The sequence below is a fragment of the Pezoporus wallicus genome, unplaced genomic scaffold (assembly GCF_028554395.1).
Source record: "Pezoporus wallicus isolate ANWC-B61680 ecotype Strahan unplaced genomic scaffold, APGP_CSIRO_Pwel_v1 scaffold_3294, whole genome shotgun sequence".
NCBI classification, from domain to species: Eukaryota; Metazoa; Chordata; class Aves; order Psittaciformes; family Psittacidae; genus Pezoporus; species Pezoporus wallicus.
In genome coordinates this window covers 15,615,033-15,631,142 of record NW_026635478.1, presented here as the reverse complement: position 1 = coordinate 15,631,142, position 16,110 = coordinate 15,615,033, and the positions used below count along the sequence as shown (strand labels likewise).

Genomic DNA, 16,110 nt, shown 5'->3' with positions numbered 1-16,110 from the left:
TACAGATCATACTCAAAGGATCGAATTGTCAGCATTAACTCCATGGCCTGTTCAAATATCAGATTCTATTTCCGGATCAATTTTAAGAAATCACAATGCAATGAGAAGTGCTTTTTATACACTTCAAGATTAAACCCAAATATATCGTCATTGCAACTATATGACTTCTAATTTAACAAACGAAAGAGGCTTTGTTAAGGTTGTATGGAAAGAGTGATGCTAGAACATCAGCCTTCAGAGGGGCACGTTGGGTTTTGTGCCACTGAAATACAGAAGCAGAGGTAAAGTAACACCGGCTTCAGACACTCTGCTAAAGCACAAACGCGTCCCCAAAAGGCATTAACCAAGGCACCGTGGTTACAGAAAGGGCTTTGAGAGGGGTGATGGGATTCGGAGGGATGCGACTCGGCAGAGTAAAGCAGTTCTGCATGTCCGGGACCACGGGGTGAAACTGTGTTACTTCCTCAGCTTTAATATCAATTTACTCTGAGACCAGCCCTTCAAACCATTCTGGTATTCGCCCTTATCTGGAGAAGACCTTCTAAAGCACAAGATTTCACTTCTGCTGTGCCCATTTAGTCTATGGTATAATTTTAATTTAAAAGATAATCCGAAAGTTTCTCCCTCCGGAGGTCTCAGCGGCTCCACGCCTCGGAGTTTCAGGGCTCGTTTTTCCCTCATTTCTGCTCCTTCCAAAGGGAAACTGTATTAGATCGTAGGACAGACTCTCCCCTTCCCGTCCGGAAAGAAATGGGGTGCCTCGGCACTAAATTTCGTGAGGAAAAAGCCCCTTTTTGACAGGGAAGAAACACAACTGGCTCGGCGGCGGGCGGCAGGGCAGTTCAAACCCCACCAATCAGCGCGCGGGAGTCACTATAAAAAGGGGTGGCGACGCCGGCATCGCTATTGTTCCCCCTGAATTTGCCGAAGTAACCATGTCTGAGGTCGCCCCTGTTGCCGCGCCCGATGCGGCCCCTGCTGTCGCTCCGGCCCCGGCCAAGGCTACGGCTGCCAAGAAGCCGAAGAAGGCGGCGGGCGGCTCCAAAGCCCGGAAGCCCGCGGGCCCCAGCGTCACCGAGCTGATCACTAAGGCTGTGTCCGCCTCCAAGGAGCGCAAGGGGCTCTCCCTCGCCGCGCTCAAGAAGGCGCTGGCCGCCGGAGGCTACGATGTAGAGAAGAGCAACAGCCGCATCAAGCTGGGGCTGAAGAGCCTCGTCAACAAAGGTACTCTGGTGCAGACCAAGGGCACCGGTGCCTCCGGCTCTTTCCGCCTTAGCAAGAAGCCGGGAGAGGTGAAAGAAAAAGCCCCCAAGAAGCGAGCGACGGCAGCCAAACCGAGAAAATCAGCAGTCAAGAAGCCTGCCAGCGCTGCCAAGAAGCCCAAGAAAGCGGTGACAGCGAAGAAGAGCCCCAAGAAAGCTAAGAAGCAGGCGGCCGCTGCTGCAGTCAAGAAGGCAGCCAAGAGCTCCAAAAAGGTGACTAAGGCTGCCAAGCCCAAGAAGGCGGCGACAGCAGCGAAGAGTCCAGCCAAGGTGAAGGCGGTGAAGCCCAAAGCAGCTAAGCCCAAGGCAGCCAAGCCAAAAGCGGCTAAGGCGAAAAGGGCGGCGCCCAAGAAGAAGTAAATGATCCTGAAAAAAATCTCATCTGCTTTGCAGATAAACCCAACGGCTCTTTTAAGAGCCACCCAAGCTTTCTTAAAAAGGGCTGAAACACCTTTCTTTTGTCACTATTGGTACTAATTTCCGTTTTTTTTTTGGCACTGCTTTTGTTTTGTCGGTCTGAAAACGGCACTAACTTACACAGATGCTGGCGGAGCCTCCCGCGGTACAGTCCGTTTTAACCCATAAAAACCCCCTGCGAGCCCAAAAAGTCCCCGTGAAGACTAGGCAGCGCTCACGCTCTCCCGGCTTCTGAGGTGGGAGATTGCTGCGACTCCCCGTAGTTTATCCGATCAGCCGGAGAACGAAGAACCGCGCTCGGAAGCGCAGCCTTCCTGCCCCCTTCCCCCCGCCTCCCCGCAGCTCTGCCGGTTTCGAAAAGCCCGCGCTGCTCAGGGATTGGCCGCGATCTTCCGCGTTTTCTGCTGCGCTGCAGTTCTCGGGTTAAACAGAAGCCACACTTTTTTTTTTTTTTTGTTTGCTCTTCAGTAGGCGGAAGAGGCTTATGAACTTCCTGGGTACGTGGTCCCCCGCAGCCCTCCGTCCTCCCTCCCGTTTTTACCATGGGCGGAAGCCCTCAGCCCAGTTGTGTGCTTTGCGATCTCGTCCTATCCCTAGAATTCGAATGATGATCTGAGGCTGAGAGGCACGGCTTTTTGTAGCCGCCTTCTGAGCATTCCCTGGTGCTGTCCGCCAGTCTTCGACTCCGGTGCTGAACACCTTGCGCCTCGGAGCTGCCGGGTTCAGTCCTCAGCCGGGTCTGGGACCTCGTCCGAAGCAGCGCTGGGCGCGATAGGAATCCGCAGTGGTCGGAGCCTGCTGTACGTGTCTCCCAACCCTGCAGCTACTTCTTTTTCCCAATGAACTCTCCTTCCGTGGAGACGGGGAAGAAATGTGGGGGGAGAAGCTATTTCCTTGCTTTAATCATGGTGCTGGTACTACTACTTCCCCAACAAGCAGAAGAACTGGGCATTTAATGGAATTACTCTCTCAAGTTTCGATAAAGTTGGTTGTTACAACTTTAGTTAAACAGTCCCTAGCTGTTAAACTCGTATATCTGAAGGGATTACCTGGAAACAGGGTCCCTGCAACTTGGAGAAGAAACGGTAGGATTGGATTACACCATTATTCTTACTTTCACAGAGACTGTCCATGCCCTAAACCCCTGACTTAAAAGGGAAATACAAAGCAGAGGCTCTATTTTCAAACACTGTTCCTGAAACGCTGTTTCTACTCTTCCTCTGCATTGCATCTTAGGATGACTCTGACTTAAATCTTTGTTTGGGTTCATATCCTCTTCCTCTGTATAAGATACAGACCAGCATACACGTCCCACTGGGTTTTATTTATTTTTTTTTTAAATTATCAGACCATATCCCTTCACCCTGACAGCCCTTATTTTTGAGCTCGCATACCCATGCCTTGTTTGTTATGGAAGTGTGCCTACTAGATTCACATAGTTACCACAAGCAGAGGGTGCTGGGGGTCACACCCACTAATTCTTACCAAACTAAGTGTACTGACCTGAGCAGAGTGGGTCAGCTGTGATTTTCCAGCCTACTAGAACTAGTAGGATATCGGGATATATTAGCTATTTAACTTAAATAAATAAGTTCTAAATAGTTAAGTCAGAATTAGCTGTCGTGAACTGTCCAGCCCATACTTAGGGACACTACAGGAATCAGCAAAGGCAGTGACCTTGGACAGCAGCTCTAAGACAGTGCATGGTTGCAATTCCAGCAATAGACAAAAGTGAATGGCCAAATTTAATGGACCCCAAAACAGTGTATGAAAAAGACTATTCAGCAGAGGGAAAGTGGAAGAAATGTGAAGCAAACTAAGATGATGATGGAGTATGGACAATTGGAGTGAAACTAATACTACAAAAGAGATATATAATTACTGTGGCTTGATGGTTCCATGAAATGACTCGTGGGGGAGGAGAGGCAATAGTTAATCAGGTACAGAAAGCATGGGAAGCATCAGAAAATTATGCTGCTGCAAAAAGAATCACCAGTGACTGCCTGACTTGTCAAGAGTTTTTGAGTACCAGGCCAAGTTTAGTTAGGGGGGCAACCATGTGCCGACTCTTCTCTTCAGCAACTGCAAGTACACTGCACAGATATGCCCTCTGCTAACGCGTACAATCATGTGCTCGTAATAGTAGATCAACTGTCAGACCGGGTGGAAGCCTTCCCAACAAGAAAAGCTGACATAGGAGGAATAGTAAAAACTTGATTGAAAGAAAGTATACCTAGATATAGGGTTCCAAAATCAGTTCAGATGGATATAGGTGCTCATTTTACAGCAAATTCAATCAACCAACTATACATATTACTAAGAATAGAAAGTAAGTTACATACATCATATCATCCACAGTCTTCAGAACAAGTGGAAAGAATGAACAGAACAATAAAAGAAAAGATAGCGAATGTATGTTGACACACTAAGTTAAAATGGCCACAATTACTAAATTTAGTTCTACAGGATGTTCAAAATGCTCCATGACAACCTGTAGGACCAAGAACAGCAGAGCTTCTCTTTGGGAAGCACTTTGCTATATCAGGGTCAGACCAGCCTTTGGATGGAGATGAATGGTTGACCCAACACAATTTATATATGCAGAAAGTGCTTCAAGATAAAAAGAGATAAACCAAATGGTGCCAGCCCATACTACCTGAAATATAAGTGCATGATATGCAGTCAGGAGACAAAGTCTTAATTAAAGTGTTTTCCTGAAAATCAAAATTGGAACTCAAATGGGAGGTGCCATATACTGTCTTGCTGTGTTCCTGTTTTGCTGTTCAAGGATTAGGAAAAGAAAACTGGGTACAATTGATTTCACATCAAAAAAGTTGTGGATAGCCAAACCAGTTGCTCAATAACAGATTCCTGAAAAACAACAAAGAATGAAGGGGGATATTTCACTCCTTCTGAAGCTGTCTACTCTAGCAAACCATACATCACGGCTAAGTATAAAATTAAAAAGAATGGGTGTCAAGTCCAGTCATTTTGTGCCTCTTACCAATAGTTACCCATGTATGTACTAAGAATGATCTCACAATTTGAAAGATTTCAAAGTTTGTTCAGCATATTAGCAGAAATACTTAATAAAAGCAAAGGGAGGATTGTTGAGAGATACTAGTTATTTAGCTTAAATAAGTAAATTTTAGATATTTTGAGACACTTAGATTTATAATATTGTATGGTTTATTTTGCTGTTTGTTTAGCTTTACTTGCTTAGCATCAGCAGATTAATTTGCTGAAGCCTTACGCTGTAAGCTGTGGACTTTCACCTCAATATGCTTTTTGCTGGAATAAAGTTAGTTTTCTCAGTAATTTTCCTAGAAGCTGGTACAAGGCTGTGTTTTCTCTTTAGTGGGAGAAGAATGTTTTTAACATAGTGATGTTTTAGTTGTTGCCAAGTAATGTTTATCTTAGGTCTGGGACTTTTTTAGTGTCCCATGCACTGCCAACAGGCTAGGGTCCAAGAAGCACAAACCAGAAGATAAGGAGGCTACTACTGTCAGCAGAAGCTGCCACTCATAAAAATAAGAACAGTTAATGGCCTGCCCCTGTGAAGGCAGGGAAAGAATCCAATAAGGTGTTAGAAGACCCCAGACAAAAAAAAATCATCATTGGGCTAAAAAAGCATGAGGAGTGTGTGCATAAATCATAATTACCAAAGGACTTTTCTGTTCAGGGTCCCTCTCCAGAGGCACCAAGCTCAAACTGTTCCTTTCGCTGTACCACATAATTGTTAAATTATTTTCTCCTGGAATCAGATGACTGAGACTGCTTTGGGAGACCTGGGGCTGAGCATGAAGGAGGAGGAAACACACCCTAGAGCAAGCATGCGTGTGAGCAAGGAGTCAAAAGGAGCACCCCTCTTCTTATTGGAGTCAACCATTGCAAAGGGGCTCCAGTCCCAGGAGTCTTGGGTGGTATGTGTGCAATCCCATAAACAGTGTGTGAATGTTCAAGCAGCAGCTTCTCCACTAACACACATGTACATTTTGGATGGGTATGGTCAAAGAGCTGGTTTGCTGCTATAGGAAACATAATATTCATACTAAATTTATTTCTTTACAGCTGAACCCCAAAAGGCAAAACCCAGTTACAGTAGCATAGGCAAAACTGTATCATACACATCCCTGTTTATTGAATGGGACCTCAGAATGGTAAATCACCCTCAAAAATTGTATATGACTTTTTACTGATAAACATCTTTCTATTATAGGGTAACAAATTTTTTCAGTGGCATAAGTCACATGTTAAAATACCACAAAACCAAGTCATTTCTGCACATGTATTCCTTTATCAGTTTGTTCTGTGTCAGGGGCTCTGTTACTCCTGTGGGTTTTTTTGTGTATCTCTGTGTCTTTTTACTGTAGTTGTTGCCATGTGAGAATAAGAGTTTATTCTGCATGGCCTCAATGTGACTTCGAAAAAAAATAAAAAAGGTCTCTCTTAAAGTCTCACTTGTTAAAAACATCAAAGCTATATTTCAAGTGAAACTATTCCATTACTGCTATAAAAAAGCTTCTGCATTTGTTAGAGAAAATCAGAAGCTAGTCTGTGATAAAAGGCAGAATGATGCTAGTTCAAGTGAAGAGATGTTTAAAATAGGGATATGCAGTTGCACATCCTCAGCAGCAGTGAGCTCCCTAAGCTGAATAAAGCAGAGAAAAAGTCCTTCATAGTATCCTGGGGTGAGTAAATAGAGAGATGTAAATACGTAGATTTCAAGACTAAGTTTACAGGACCTCAAAAGGAGGGAGCTGAGCAGGGAGACAGCTATAGTGTATACACAGGAAGGCGGGGACAACCTTCAAGTCAAACATGAATATCAAGTCAGCTGTGAGTATCAAGTCAACTATGAATATCAAGTCAAATATGAATATCATGACTACTAGGCCTGTTCTCCGCTGCTTGCATGGCAGTACAGATTTGGTCCAGCTTGAGTTCAGGTACAGAATCACTTTTCACCTAGAAACCTTTGACTTAGCAAGGTTTTCCTGCCACAAATGTCTTTTTTACTACCTAGAAAATGTAAAAAAATAGTAAGAGAATTATTGTTCTTATCAAACAATGAAACAATAAAAATAAACAAAGCACAGGTTGGGACCTGCATCAAAGAAAAAAAAAAAAAAAAAGGTTCTGTTGTTCTTTCTTTTCATTAGCACCAGTGTGTGCTAGTAAACCAAGGGTGTATGTACTGGGTCTGCATAGTGCATAGTTATGATCAGTTGCATGTAACTGCCCTAGTAAAAATGCACATTACGGTTGCCACTGCAGTGCTTAGCCACTTCTTCCCTGCCTCTCTGTTTCGTGTGCTGTAGGTTTGCTGTCCTAATAACAGAACTTTGTGCCCATTCCCTGGTTAACTGTGTTTGGCCACTTGGTTCTTAACTCTTTAAATTATTTTTTTTTTTCTCTTCTGTCAGAGAGAACACTTTGGTATCAATAGCATTTCTCTCATATCAGGACCAGATCTGGTGAGTATGTGCATTCTTCAGGAAGCAGGTGACTTCCTTCATTAAACCAGGGTATATTTCTGACATATTTTCTCTTCTCCAGTGCCAAAGAAAAGCTGACTAAGTATTCCATATGAAAACTATCCCCAGAATCCTAGCTACCTGGGTAGGAAATGCATGTCACACAAGTGCAGTAAAGATATTTTTTTTCCTTTTTTTTTTTTCCCTCAGAAAAGGAAGATTAAAGACAATGTGTGTCTCTCCCCACAGATAAATATGACAGGAGAACTAGTGACAACTGATATGGAAAAGGTTGAGGTACTCAACTTATGGGATTGTTTAGGTTTTTTATTTTTTATTTTTTTCCTCAGTTTTCATTGGTAATCACCATTCCCACATCTCTCAAGTCTCTGAACCTCAAGGCAGGGGTTGTGGATACAAACTCGCTTCCATTGTAAAAGATCAGATTTGAGACCATTTGAAGAATATGAACATGCACACAATTCTATAGGGCCTAATGAGATGAATACCAGGGTCCTGAGGGAATTGGCAGATGCAGTTGCTAAGCCATTCTTCATCATATTTGAAAAGTCATTGAATTCAGGTGAAGTTCCCAGAAACTGGATAAAAGGAAATATCACAGACATTTTTATAAGGTTAATAAAGACCCTGTGACCTGCAGACCAGACAGTCTCACCTGAGGGCCTAGTAAGATCATTGAACAGATACTCCCAGAAGCTAGGTCAAAACATATGGAAGACAGGGAGGTCATTAGAGACAGCAAACATGGCTTCACTATGAGGTATCATAGAGGTATGTTCTAACCTCCAAACTGAAGAAGTATGTATTTGATGGATAAATTGTTAAATGGGTGAGGAACTGGCTGAATAGCTGTACCCAAAAAGTTACAGCCAATGGCTCAGTGTCCAAACAAAAGCCAGTAATAAGTGAAAGAAACCAGTAATGAGTCATGTCCCTCAGGGGTCCATACTGGGACAGGTACTGTATCAGTGCTATAGGTAGTGGGCTTGAGTACATGCTCAACAACTCTGCATATGACACCAAGCTGAGTAGTGCAGTTGATTCGCTAGAGGGAAGAATGTTGACAGCCTTAAGGAGTGGGCCCTTATGAACTCCATGAAGGGCCAGTAAGTCAAGGGAGGTAAAACTCTTCTTCACTCTCATGAGACCCCACCTTGAGTACTGCATCAAGCTCTGGAGGCCCCAGTACAAGATATGGATCTGTTGGAGCAGGTCCAGAGGAGGGCCACAAAAATGGTCAGAGGGCTCGAACACCTTTCCTATGAAGACAGATTGAGAGAGTTGGGATTTTTCAGACTGAAGAAGCAAAGGCTACAGACACCTTATTGTGGTCTTTCAGAGCCTATAAGACTTCAACACGATCTGTACTGACAGGACAAAGGACAATAGTTTTAAACTGAAAGAGGGTAGATTTGGATTGAACACACAGAAGAAATTTTTGATGATGAGTGTGGTGGGACACACTGGAACAGGCTGCCCAGGGAAGCTGTGGATGCCTTGTCCATGGAAATGTTCAAAATTAGGTTGGATGAGGCTTTCACTTGATCTAGTGAAAGATGTCCCTACTCACAGTTAGTCTACACAATCTTTGAACATCCCTGTCAGTGCAAATGACTCTATGAAATTCAGCAACTTTCCGGACATTGAGTTTCCATATCAAGGCACAGTTTAATTTTAAAAGACAGATCTAGTAGACCAGATGAAATTTGGTGTATAATTTGGAATCAGCTAGGAGGGAAGAAGACAGGGAAATAGGCTCCAACCTTGCTTCATTTTATTAGATGAATTTCTGTCGGGAGTAGAAAAACAGTGTTACGAACAAGTATTTATCTTCTTAGTTTTTTTAAAAAAAGCCTTTCCAAATGGGTTCCAACATGAAGATGCATGGAGATAGGCAAAAAGAGACAGGGGAAATATATGTAGCCACTGATTCCTGGGCAGAAGTAGCTCAGTATGGAGCAGGGTTATAGTATGAAGCTGTAACTTTTTTTTTATCCCATGGAAAATAATAAATAAAGTTAAAAGCAGAAACAAAACCTCAGCATTCCAGAGTGGCACAACTTATCAGGGACTGAATGGGGAGGTGATTTGGGGAAGCTCAGGATTGGCCATTAACCTTATAGCAGGGATCTGCAAATCGTAATAACTTCCAGTGGGGCCTGTAATATGGTCAAATTATCAAGGATTGAACAGACTGAAGAACTGGATTTTCACAGCAGGGTGGGTTCATAGAGCCCTGCAGCAGGTGGTGCTAAACTACCCTGTTAGCAACATCCTGGTGAGGATACAGCTACTTTACTCTTGAAATCTCCTGTAAATAACAGAGGACCTGACTACAGAGTGCACAGCTTCTCACAGAAGCCTGGTCTTGCACAGCAGTACAGTTATGGTCCCTGAACTTCCCCCCCACCCCCCCGAAGGAGCAAAGTGGCCTTAGGAAAGGGAACACCATGAACTTAGCCTTCGCATCCCCACTGTACTCCAGAATTCTCGCCATAGCCCAATCTAGGATACTGTCAAGTTCCATGTGGAACAGGACATTTGTGCTGGTTTGAGCCTTTAGGACGTCTCCTTCAGTCCTGGTGCTTGTTTTGCCCCAGTGGATTTTCATTGGGCCTATGCTGAAAAGACTGTGCATGAGCAACATTCTAGGCCACATTATTTTCTCTTGCCAATAAAGGGCCACTGGAACAGTGATAGCTCTGCTAGCAGATGCAGTATGCATCTGTGACCTATGACAAGGTATTGATTGATTGTTGATTAATCTTATGTTGTATCTTTGTGGAAGGACACATAACATAAAGCAGCTCAGCTTAAAATGGTCCCCCCCCCCCCCCCCAAAAAAAAAAAAAAAAAAAAAAAAAAAAAAAAAAAAAGGAAGGAAACAAAAAAGCCACCACCAACGTCCATGAGGGGGCAGCAAAAGTATTGGAAACTTTTCACCCCGATCATTTCAGGTCGAAAGCCAGCTATCGAATGATTTTTTATTAAGTACTGTTTCTTGTTTTCAACAGTACTACCTCAAAAGACTTTTATCCCCCAAGAAGCAAACCCAGAGTCTAATACCTTCCCACCGAATGACAAAACCGCCTTTCTTTTTACATATTTAATTTTTTAGTGACTAAAAAAGCTACTCTGTGTCCACCACCACAAGAATGGAAAGTGCAGTAAAAGTATTACTCCAAAAGAACCAGTTTACCTTAAAAAGAATTAAAGTAGAGCACGTAACGGTTAAACTCCCCATTAGTGTACCTTAACACCTAAACTCTACTTGAGAAAAAATTCAGAAAGGGAGGGAAATGGAAGTGAGAACAAGATTTAGAAAGGATAGAATTTTGCAGAAAGACAATTGGACGGATTTTGCTGCAAGATGCTTCATTAAAAATAATTTTAAAAAAAGTTTAAAGTTTTAAAGTCACACACGAGAAATGATGCAACCAGGTGAAACTGCAATACATAACATACCCATTTTTAAAAAAAAAAAACAAAACCAAAACCAAACCAAATCCAACCTAAATCAACAACAAAAATATCTCAAACAAAAAGAAAAACAAACAAAAAAAGACCCAAAACAAACAATCACAGTGAAAAATCAAAGAGTAATTTATTGAAATTATTATGATCACCAACAGTTTACAAAAAAGCCACCAAAAACACAGACCAAAAAAACAACTATCCACACCAAAAAAAACGCTCATGTAAACTATTAGACAGAGACCCAACGTCTTTGCTTTCTCTCTATCGAAAAAAACAAACGGGTGTACCGAAAAAGAGCAGAAACACAGAAGTACTTCTACAGCAAGAAGGGGAGCTCACGGGAAGCCCGCCTTTTTCGGCCAGTACGGTGCGCGATGGGGAGAGGGGGGAAATCTTGGGAGCTCCAGGCTCCGCTCCTCCTCACCGCAGTTTTCAACCAGGTCGGATCTCAGCACAGGCGGCAGGCGGTTCTCACAACTGCTTCCTCTGTCTGGTAGCAGGGTCTGCGGTGAGTATGTCTGGCAGAGGCAAAGGCGGGAAGGGGCTCGGCAAGGGTGGTGCTAAGCGCCACCGGAAAGTGCTGCGTGACAACATCCAGGGCATCACTAAGCCGGCCATCCGGCGCCTGGCTCGGCGTGGCGGTGTGAAGCGCATCTCGGGGTTCATCTACGAGGAGACGCGCGGCGTACTGAAAGTCTTTCTGGAGAACGTGATCCGTGACGCTGTCACCTACACGGAGCACGCCAAGAGGAAGACGGTGACCGCGATGAACGTGGTGTATGCTTTGAAGCGCCAGGGTCGCACCCTCTATGGCTTTGGCGGTTAAAGCCTTCCGTTCTTCCGTTTCCAGAACATTTTACGAACCGAGTTCAAAAGCTCTTTTAAGAGCCCCCCATGTTTTCGTGAGAAGGATTGTGACACTGTTTTCCGTGAAGAGATAATCAGAAGCATTTGGTAGGTTTGGTATGGCTTTGTCATCTAATTTTGCTGTTCCTGGCAAAGTTGTCTTGGTTGTGTGAGGAGGTTTATTTGCTTTACTGTTACATTCCATTATGGATGTTATACCCCAAGAATAATCACTTCTAAGTGCCTTTTGTAATCAAAGCTCAATATGCTTGAATATTGAATTAGTTGGAATATTGCTCAGTGTGTTGTACTTTAAAATTTTCTTTTAATTGAAAGTAGATAATCACTGCAAGGAAGAAGGGGAAAACAATTTATCACCTGGGGAATAAACATGAAAGTTGCTCCAAGATGAACCTTTACTTTCTGATGATTCAAATAAATGATTTTTTATTATAACCTGTCTTTAGTTTCTTGTCACTGATTTCTTTAAAGCTATTTCAGGAGTAAACCGAAATTTTCAAAATTATTTGGGGGTGGGGGGTGAACCTTGAACAAAAATTATGTCCTCGACAATGCATTTCAATAAAATAAGTAAAAAGTCCCGTGCAGGAGCTTTTATCATTCTCATGACCCAAAAAATGCTCTCATCCAGTTTGTGTTACTAAAGTATTAGTGTTCTATTTCCTTCATCGCTGGTGGAAAAGCAAACAAACAAAAGCTGAAGAAAACCAGATTTTATGTTCATATATAATCCGCTGCTGTCATTGACCAAATGTTTGTGATCCACAAAAAATTATGATCAATAAATATTCATGGTCACTTCCGGTTTTCTTGCAGCCTTAAAGAGTAGAGGCAAATTAAATAATACCCTAAGTCTGTATTCCCTTGTAAAGGCCTCAATTTCCCAAATAAGTTTTCTAAGTGTTGTCAAAATCACAATTTTACCTAAGATATCTCCTGCCGAATTTCCTTGAGAAAATACACCAACAAAAAAAGTAGCTTAAAAGTTGCATCTCGATTGTTACAGGCCATTACACACTTGCTACAGCCCTGCATTACAAAAAAAAAAAAAAAAAAAAAAAAAAAAAGCACTATTATGGGCAAATCCTGAATTTGAGCGTCGATATGGCTTTTAACCTACCCGGAACCTGGCGGAGAGAGAAAGCCCGAAAAGCAGAAGGCATGAGACCTCTGTGCCTGCAGTACCTGCCCCCCGAAAGCTTTGGACTCCCACCGAGTGAGTCTGGACTCTGAGTGGAATCGTGCTGAGGGTGCAGCTGAATGGCTGTGCGGGTAGCACTGAACTAACTCGGCTTCCTTGGGCCCAGGCTAGGATTACACAGTAGCCAATGAAATCGAGCTTCCAGGCGTCCAATCAAAGACGGGATAGGTCTATAAATGTCGGCATTGGGGGGCTGTTTTCTTCATTTGTGCTTGTTCTACAGGGGAGGTCGGAGAAGAGGTGTTATGGCTCGTACGAAGCAGACTGCGCGCAAATCAACCGGCGGGAAGGCGCCCCGCAAGCAGCTGGCTACCAAGGCGGCCCGCAAGAGCGCGCCCGCCACGGGCGGCGTGAAGAAGCCGCACCGGTACCGTCCCGGCACGGTGGCGCTGCGCGAGATCCGGCGCTACCAGAAGTCGACGGAGCTGCTGATCCGCAAGCTGCCCTTCCAGCGCCTGGTGCGCGAGATCGCGCAGGACTTCAAGACCGACCTGCGCTTCCAGAGCTCGGCCGTGATGGCGCTGCAGGAGGCGAGCGAGGCTTACCTGGTGGGGCTTTTCGAGGACACCAACCTGTGTGCCATCCACGCCAAGCGCGTCACTATCATGCCCAAGGATATCCAGCTGGCGCGGCGCATCCGCGGCGAGCGCGCCTGAGCTTTCTGCCGCAGCCCCTCTGGCCTTCAGCTGACACCAAGCTGCTGATACTGACCCAAAGGCTCTTTTAAGAGCCACTCCAAAAACACTGAGAGAAGCTGTAGCACTGCTTTTTAAAAAAGGTGCTTTAGCGTAAGTCAACGTTTATCTGGTCTGTAATATTTTATGGCTTGTTTTTTCATTTTGGGCGGCCGGGGGGAGGATATTTTTGGGGTTTTTTTTTGGTTGGGGTTTTCTTGTTTGGTTTTGGGGGGAATTTTGATTTGGTTTTTTTTTGTGTGTGGTTAGTTTGTTTCTTTTCCTTTCTTATTTATTGCTTAAACGTTTGTCTATACAATCATCTTTTGTAAAGCCCACAAGATTGCAATGTCTTGGGGTGTTTTGCAAAAACTGAAGGGGAGTGACAGGCACTTTATGAAGACCAGTAGATATGGAGACACTGAAGCTGGAGTGGACAGGCTGAGGCCTATATTTGTTTAAGGATAGTGAGCAGAGAATATCTGGTTTCTGGCTGGGATGTTTATGTCCCTGACTGGACACAACAGCTCTAAGGGAGGTGCAAAGTAGGGACATGACTGAGGAAAAATAAGGTTATATGTTTCCTAGAGGAAGAGGGGGAGTGGTGGTGGTTGGGAGGAAAATGTTTTTTGCAAGAGATTTATAAAATCTTGGCGTGAAAATTGTTTTTTCCAATAAGGCAATAAGGCACGTACATATTTGTTGCTAAACTTACTCAGATAGTAGTGTCTAGATTTTATGCAGTCGGAAAACATGCAGAGTTCTTAGTTTCACTTTAGTGGAAGGTGTCTCTGGAATTGGATTATCTGTAAGGCGCTTTCCAACCTAAGCCGCTCTAAAATCCTGTATGTTCTTTTAGTGGAAACCAAAACCATTCTATGATTTCTGCAGTCAGATTTCTAGGATGCTTGCAGGATATATTTAGGTAGCTTACATTCTCCCTTATAAAGACCTACTTTTGCTCAGATTGTTACTATTGCATACATAGGAGTGACCAGTCTAACAAGAGCCTGAGCCTTAAAATCGATAGTTAAAAACTTGGGCCTCAGATTCATTAACGGAGAGTAGCTGTTGTTTCCCCTGTTATTTTGGGAAACACCTTACCAGCTTCTCCCCACCTGTGTTACCAAGTAAGGAGTGGAATAGCTGTGCAGTCTCCAGTTAAGAGAGGAGCTGGTCTTTTTAATTTTGTGTCTTTGAAATAGAATGTATATTGTTATGGTTGGGTCAGGGTTTCTTTAAGATTTCACATCAGGTTATTTGCATGTGAATTAAAAACTTTTCTGAGTTTGAAATGAAATAGAATGAAAGAAAGGTAAATGATACAGAAAGAAAATATTGGCTTTTTTAATTGAAGCTTTATACTACAGCATGATTGAGATTTCTTCTTCTCGTGAAAGGCAGCATGGTGTGAGAAGAGGCTTTTCATTTACAGCCAGGGGACTGAAGAAAACCTTCCAACAGGCCATACAACTTCTGTGTCTATTAAAAGTCAGATAAGAAAAGCATAATCTCAAACCTTGATTTTTCACTGTTTTAGTTGTCCAAGAACATGTTTAATGTTAACCAGAAAATAAGAAAAAAAAAAAAGGAATTTTGTCTTTCTTTTAACCACCTTGTTAACACTGAGATCCTACCCCAGTCCTTCTTAGCTATTCTACTAGGCAGCACTGATAAAAGACCTGGGAAAAAAAGACAAGCTATTACCTAGTCATCATTTATGTTGAATCATTTTCTCATTCTCTTTTGAGAGCAGATTTGGAGTCTGGTAACAGTGAGGCCTCCTTACACAGCCTCTCTGCATTATAAGCAGATGTTTGGCTGCTCCAGCACGTTCTTTTTTTTCTTTTGTTATGTGGGAGTTCTGTGAACTCACTCTTACTTTAGTTACAATTGTAACAAGTCTGAAGTTTTAGCCGTTTGCCTTTGCTAAACTCAAGGTGGTGCCTAGAAACAAACTTAATTTCAGTTACTAATACACTGCCAATGTGTAACAACAATTAGAACCAGGGTGGAGCCTACTGCAGTGTTAGAGACAAACAGTTAATTTTTAAATCATAATAATATAATTCCTTTCAAATCAGACCTATAAGCACAGTCTGTGATATTCTGCCAGGGGCAATTCTGCTTTCAACTTTATAAGATTGATACTCCTTACTCTGCAAGTGGTGATGCACAAAGAGATGAATAGAGAATTTTAGTTGGGAGCTACAACAGTCATCTAGTTGAACTAGATTTTTTTCATTTTATTTGTCACGTTGTTGGCACCACGTAAAATACAGCCATGTGGAGAAAGCCAGGTGATGCTGAGCAGAGAGGACTGCAATAGAAAAAAAGGTGAACAGATACTGAGAAGAATTAGAATTTGCGAGTGAAGAAAAATCATGTATATGTTCTTTTAGAACATATAGAATACATGTCTATATATTATAGAATCCTAGAACAGTTTGGGGTGGAAGAGACCTTAAAGTTCTTCCAGTTCCAGCCCCCTGCCATAGGCAGAGACACCTTCCACTGGATCAGATTCCTCCACGTCCTGTCCAACCTGGCCTTGAATGCTGCCAGGGATGGCGCAGCAGCAGCTTTTCTGGGCAACCTCTGCCAGTGTCTCACCACCGTCATAGTGAACATTTTTTTCCCCTAATATTTAAGCTAAATCTCTTCTCTTTCAATTTGAAGATATTGCTCCTTGTCCTGTGACTACATGTCCTTGT

General features: G+C 43.1%; 4 protein-coding genes across 4 annotated transcripts in view; all 4 read left to right on the top strand.

The window, feature by feature from the left end:
• LOC130610356 (histone H2B 1/2/3/4/6) overlaps positions 1 to 16,110 on the top strand; it is a 98,860-nt gene that overhangs the window by 55,086 nt on the left and 27,664 nt on the right. The window lies entirely within an intron of this gene.
• Positions 936 to 1,705, top strand: LOC130610263 (histone H1.11L-like). The gene has a single exon (XM_057429971.1). The coding sequence runs from the start codon at positions 936 to 938 to the stop codon at positions 1,620 to 1,622; it is 687 nt and encodes a 228-aa protein (XP_057285954.1). The 3' UTR covers positions 1,623 to 1,705.
• On the top strand, positions 11,166 to 11,480 carry LOC130610395 (histone H4-like). The gene has a single exon (XM_057430233.1). The coding sequence runs from the start codon at positions 11,169 to 11,171 to the stop codon at positions 11,478 to 11,480; it is 312 nt and encodes a 103-aa protein (XP_057286216.1). The 5' UTR covers positions 11,166 to 11,168.
• Positions 12,956 to 13,417, top strand: LOC130610304 (histone H3). Its single transcript, XM_057430058.1, has one exon. It carries the CDS (start codon positions 12,968 to 12,970, stop codon positions 13,376 to 13,378), a length of 411 nt encoding a protein of 136 aa, XP_057286041.1. The 5' UTR covers positions 12,956 to 12,967; the 3' UTR covers positions 13,379 to 13,417.

Excerpts from the sequence above, each read along its gene's own strand:
- LOC130610263 (XM_057429971.1), top strand. The coding sequence starts at position 936 with ATGTCTGAGGTCGCCCCTGTTGCCGCGCCCGATGCGGCCCCTGCTGTC.
- LOC130610395 (XM_057430233.1), top strand. The coding sequence starts at position 11,169 with ATGTCTGGCAGAGGCAAAGGCGGGAAGGGGCTCGGCAAGGGTGGTGCT.
- LOC130610304 (XM_057430058.1), top strand. The coding sequence starts at position 12,968 with ATGGCTCGTACGAAGCAGACTGCGCGCAAATCAACCGGCGGGAAGGCG.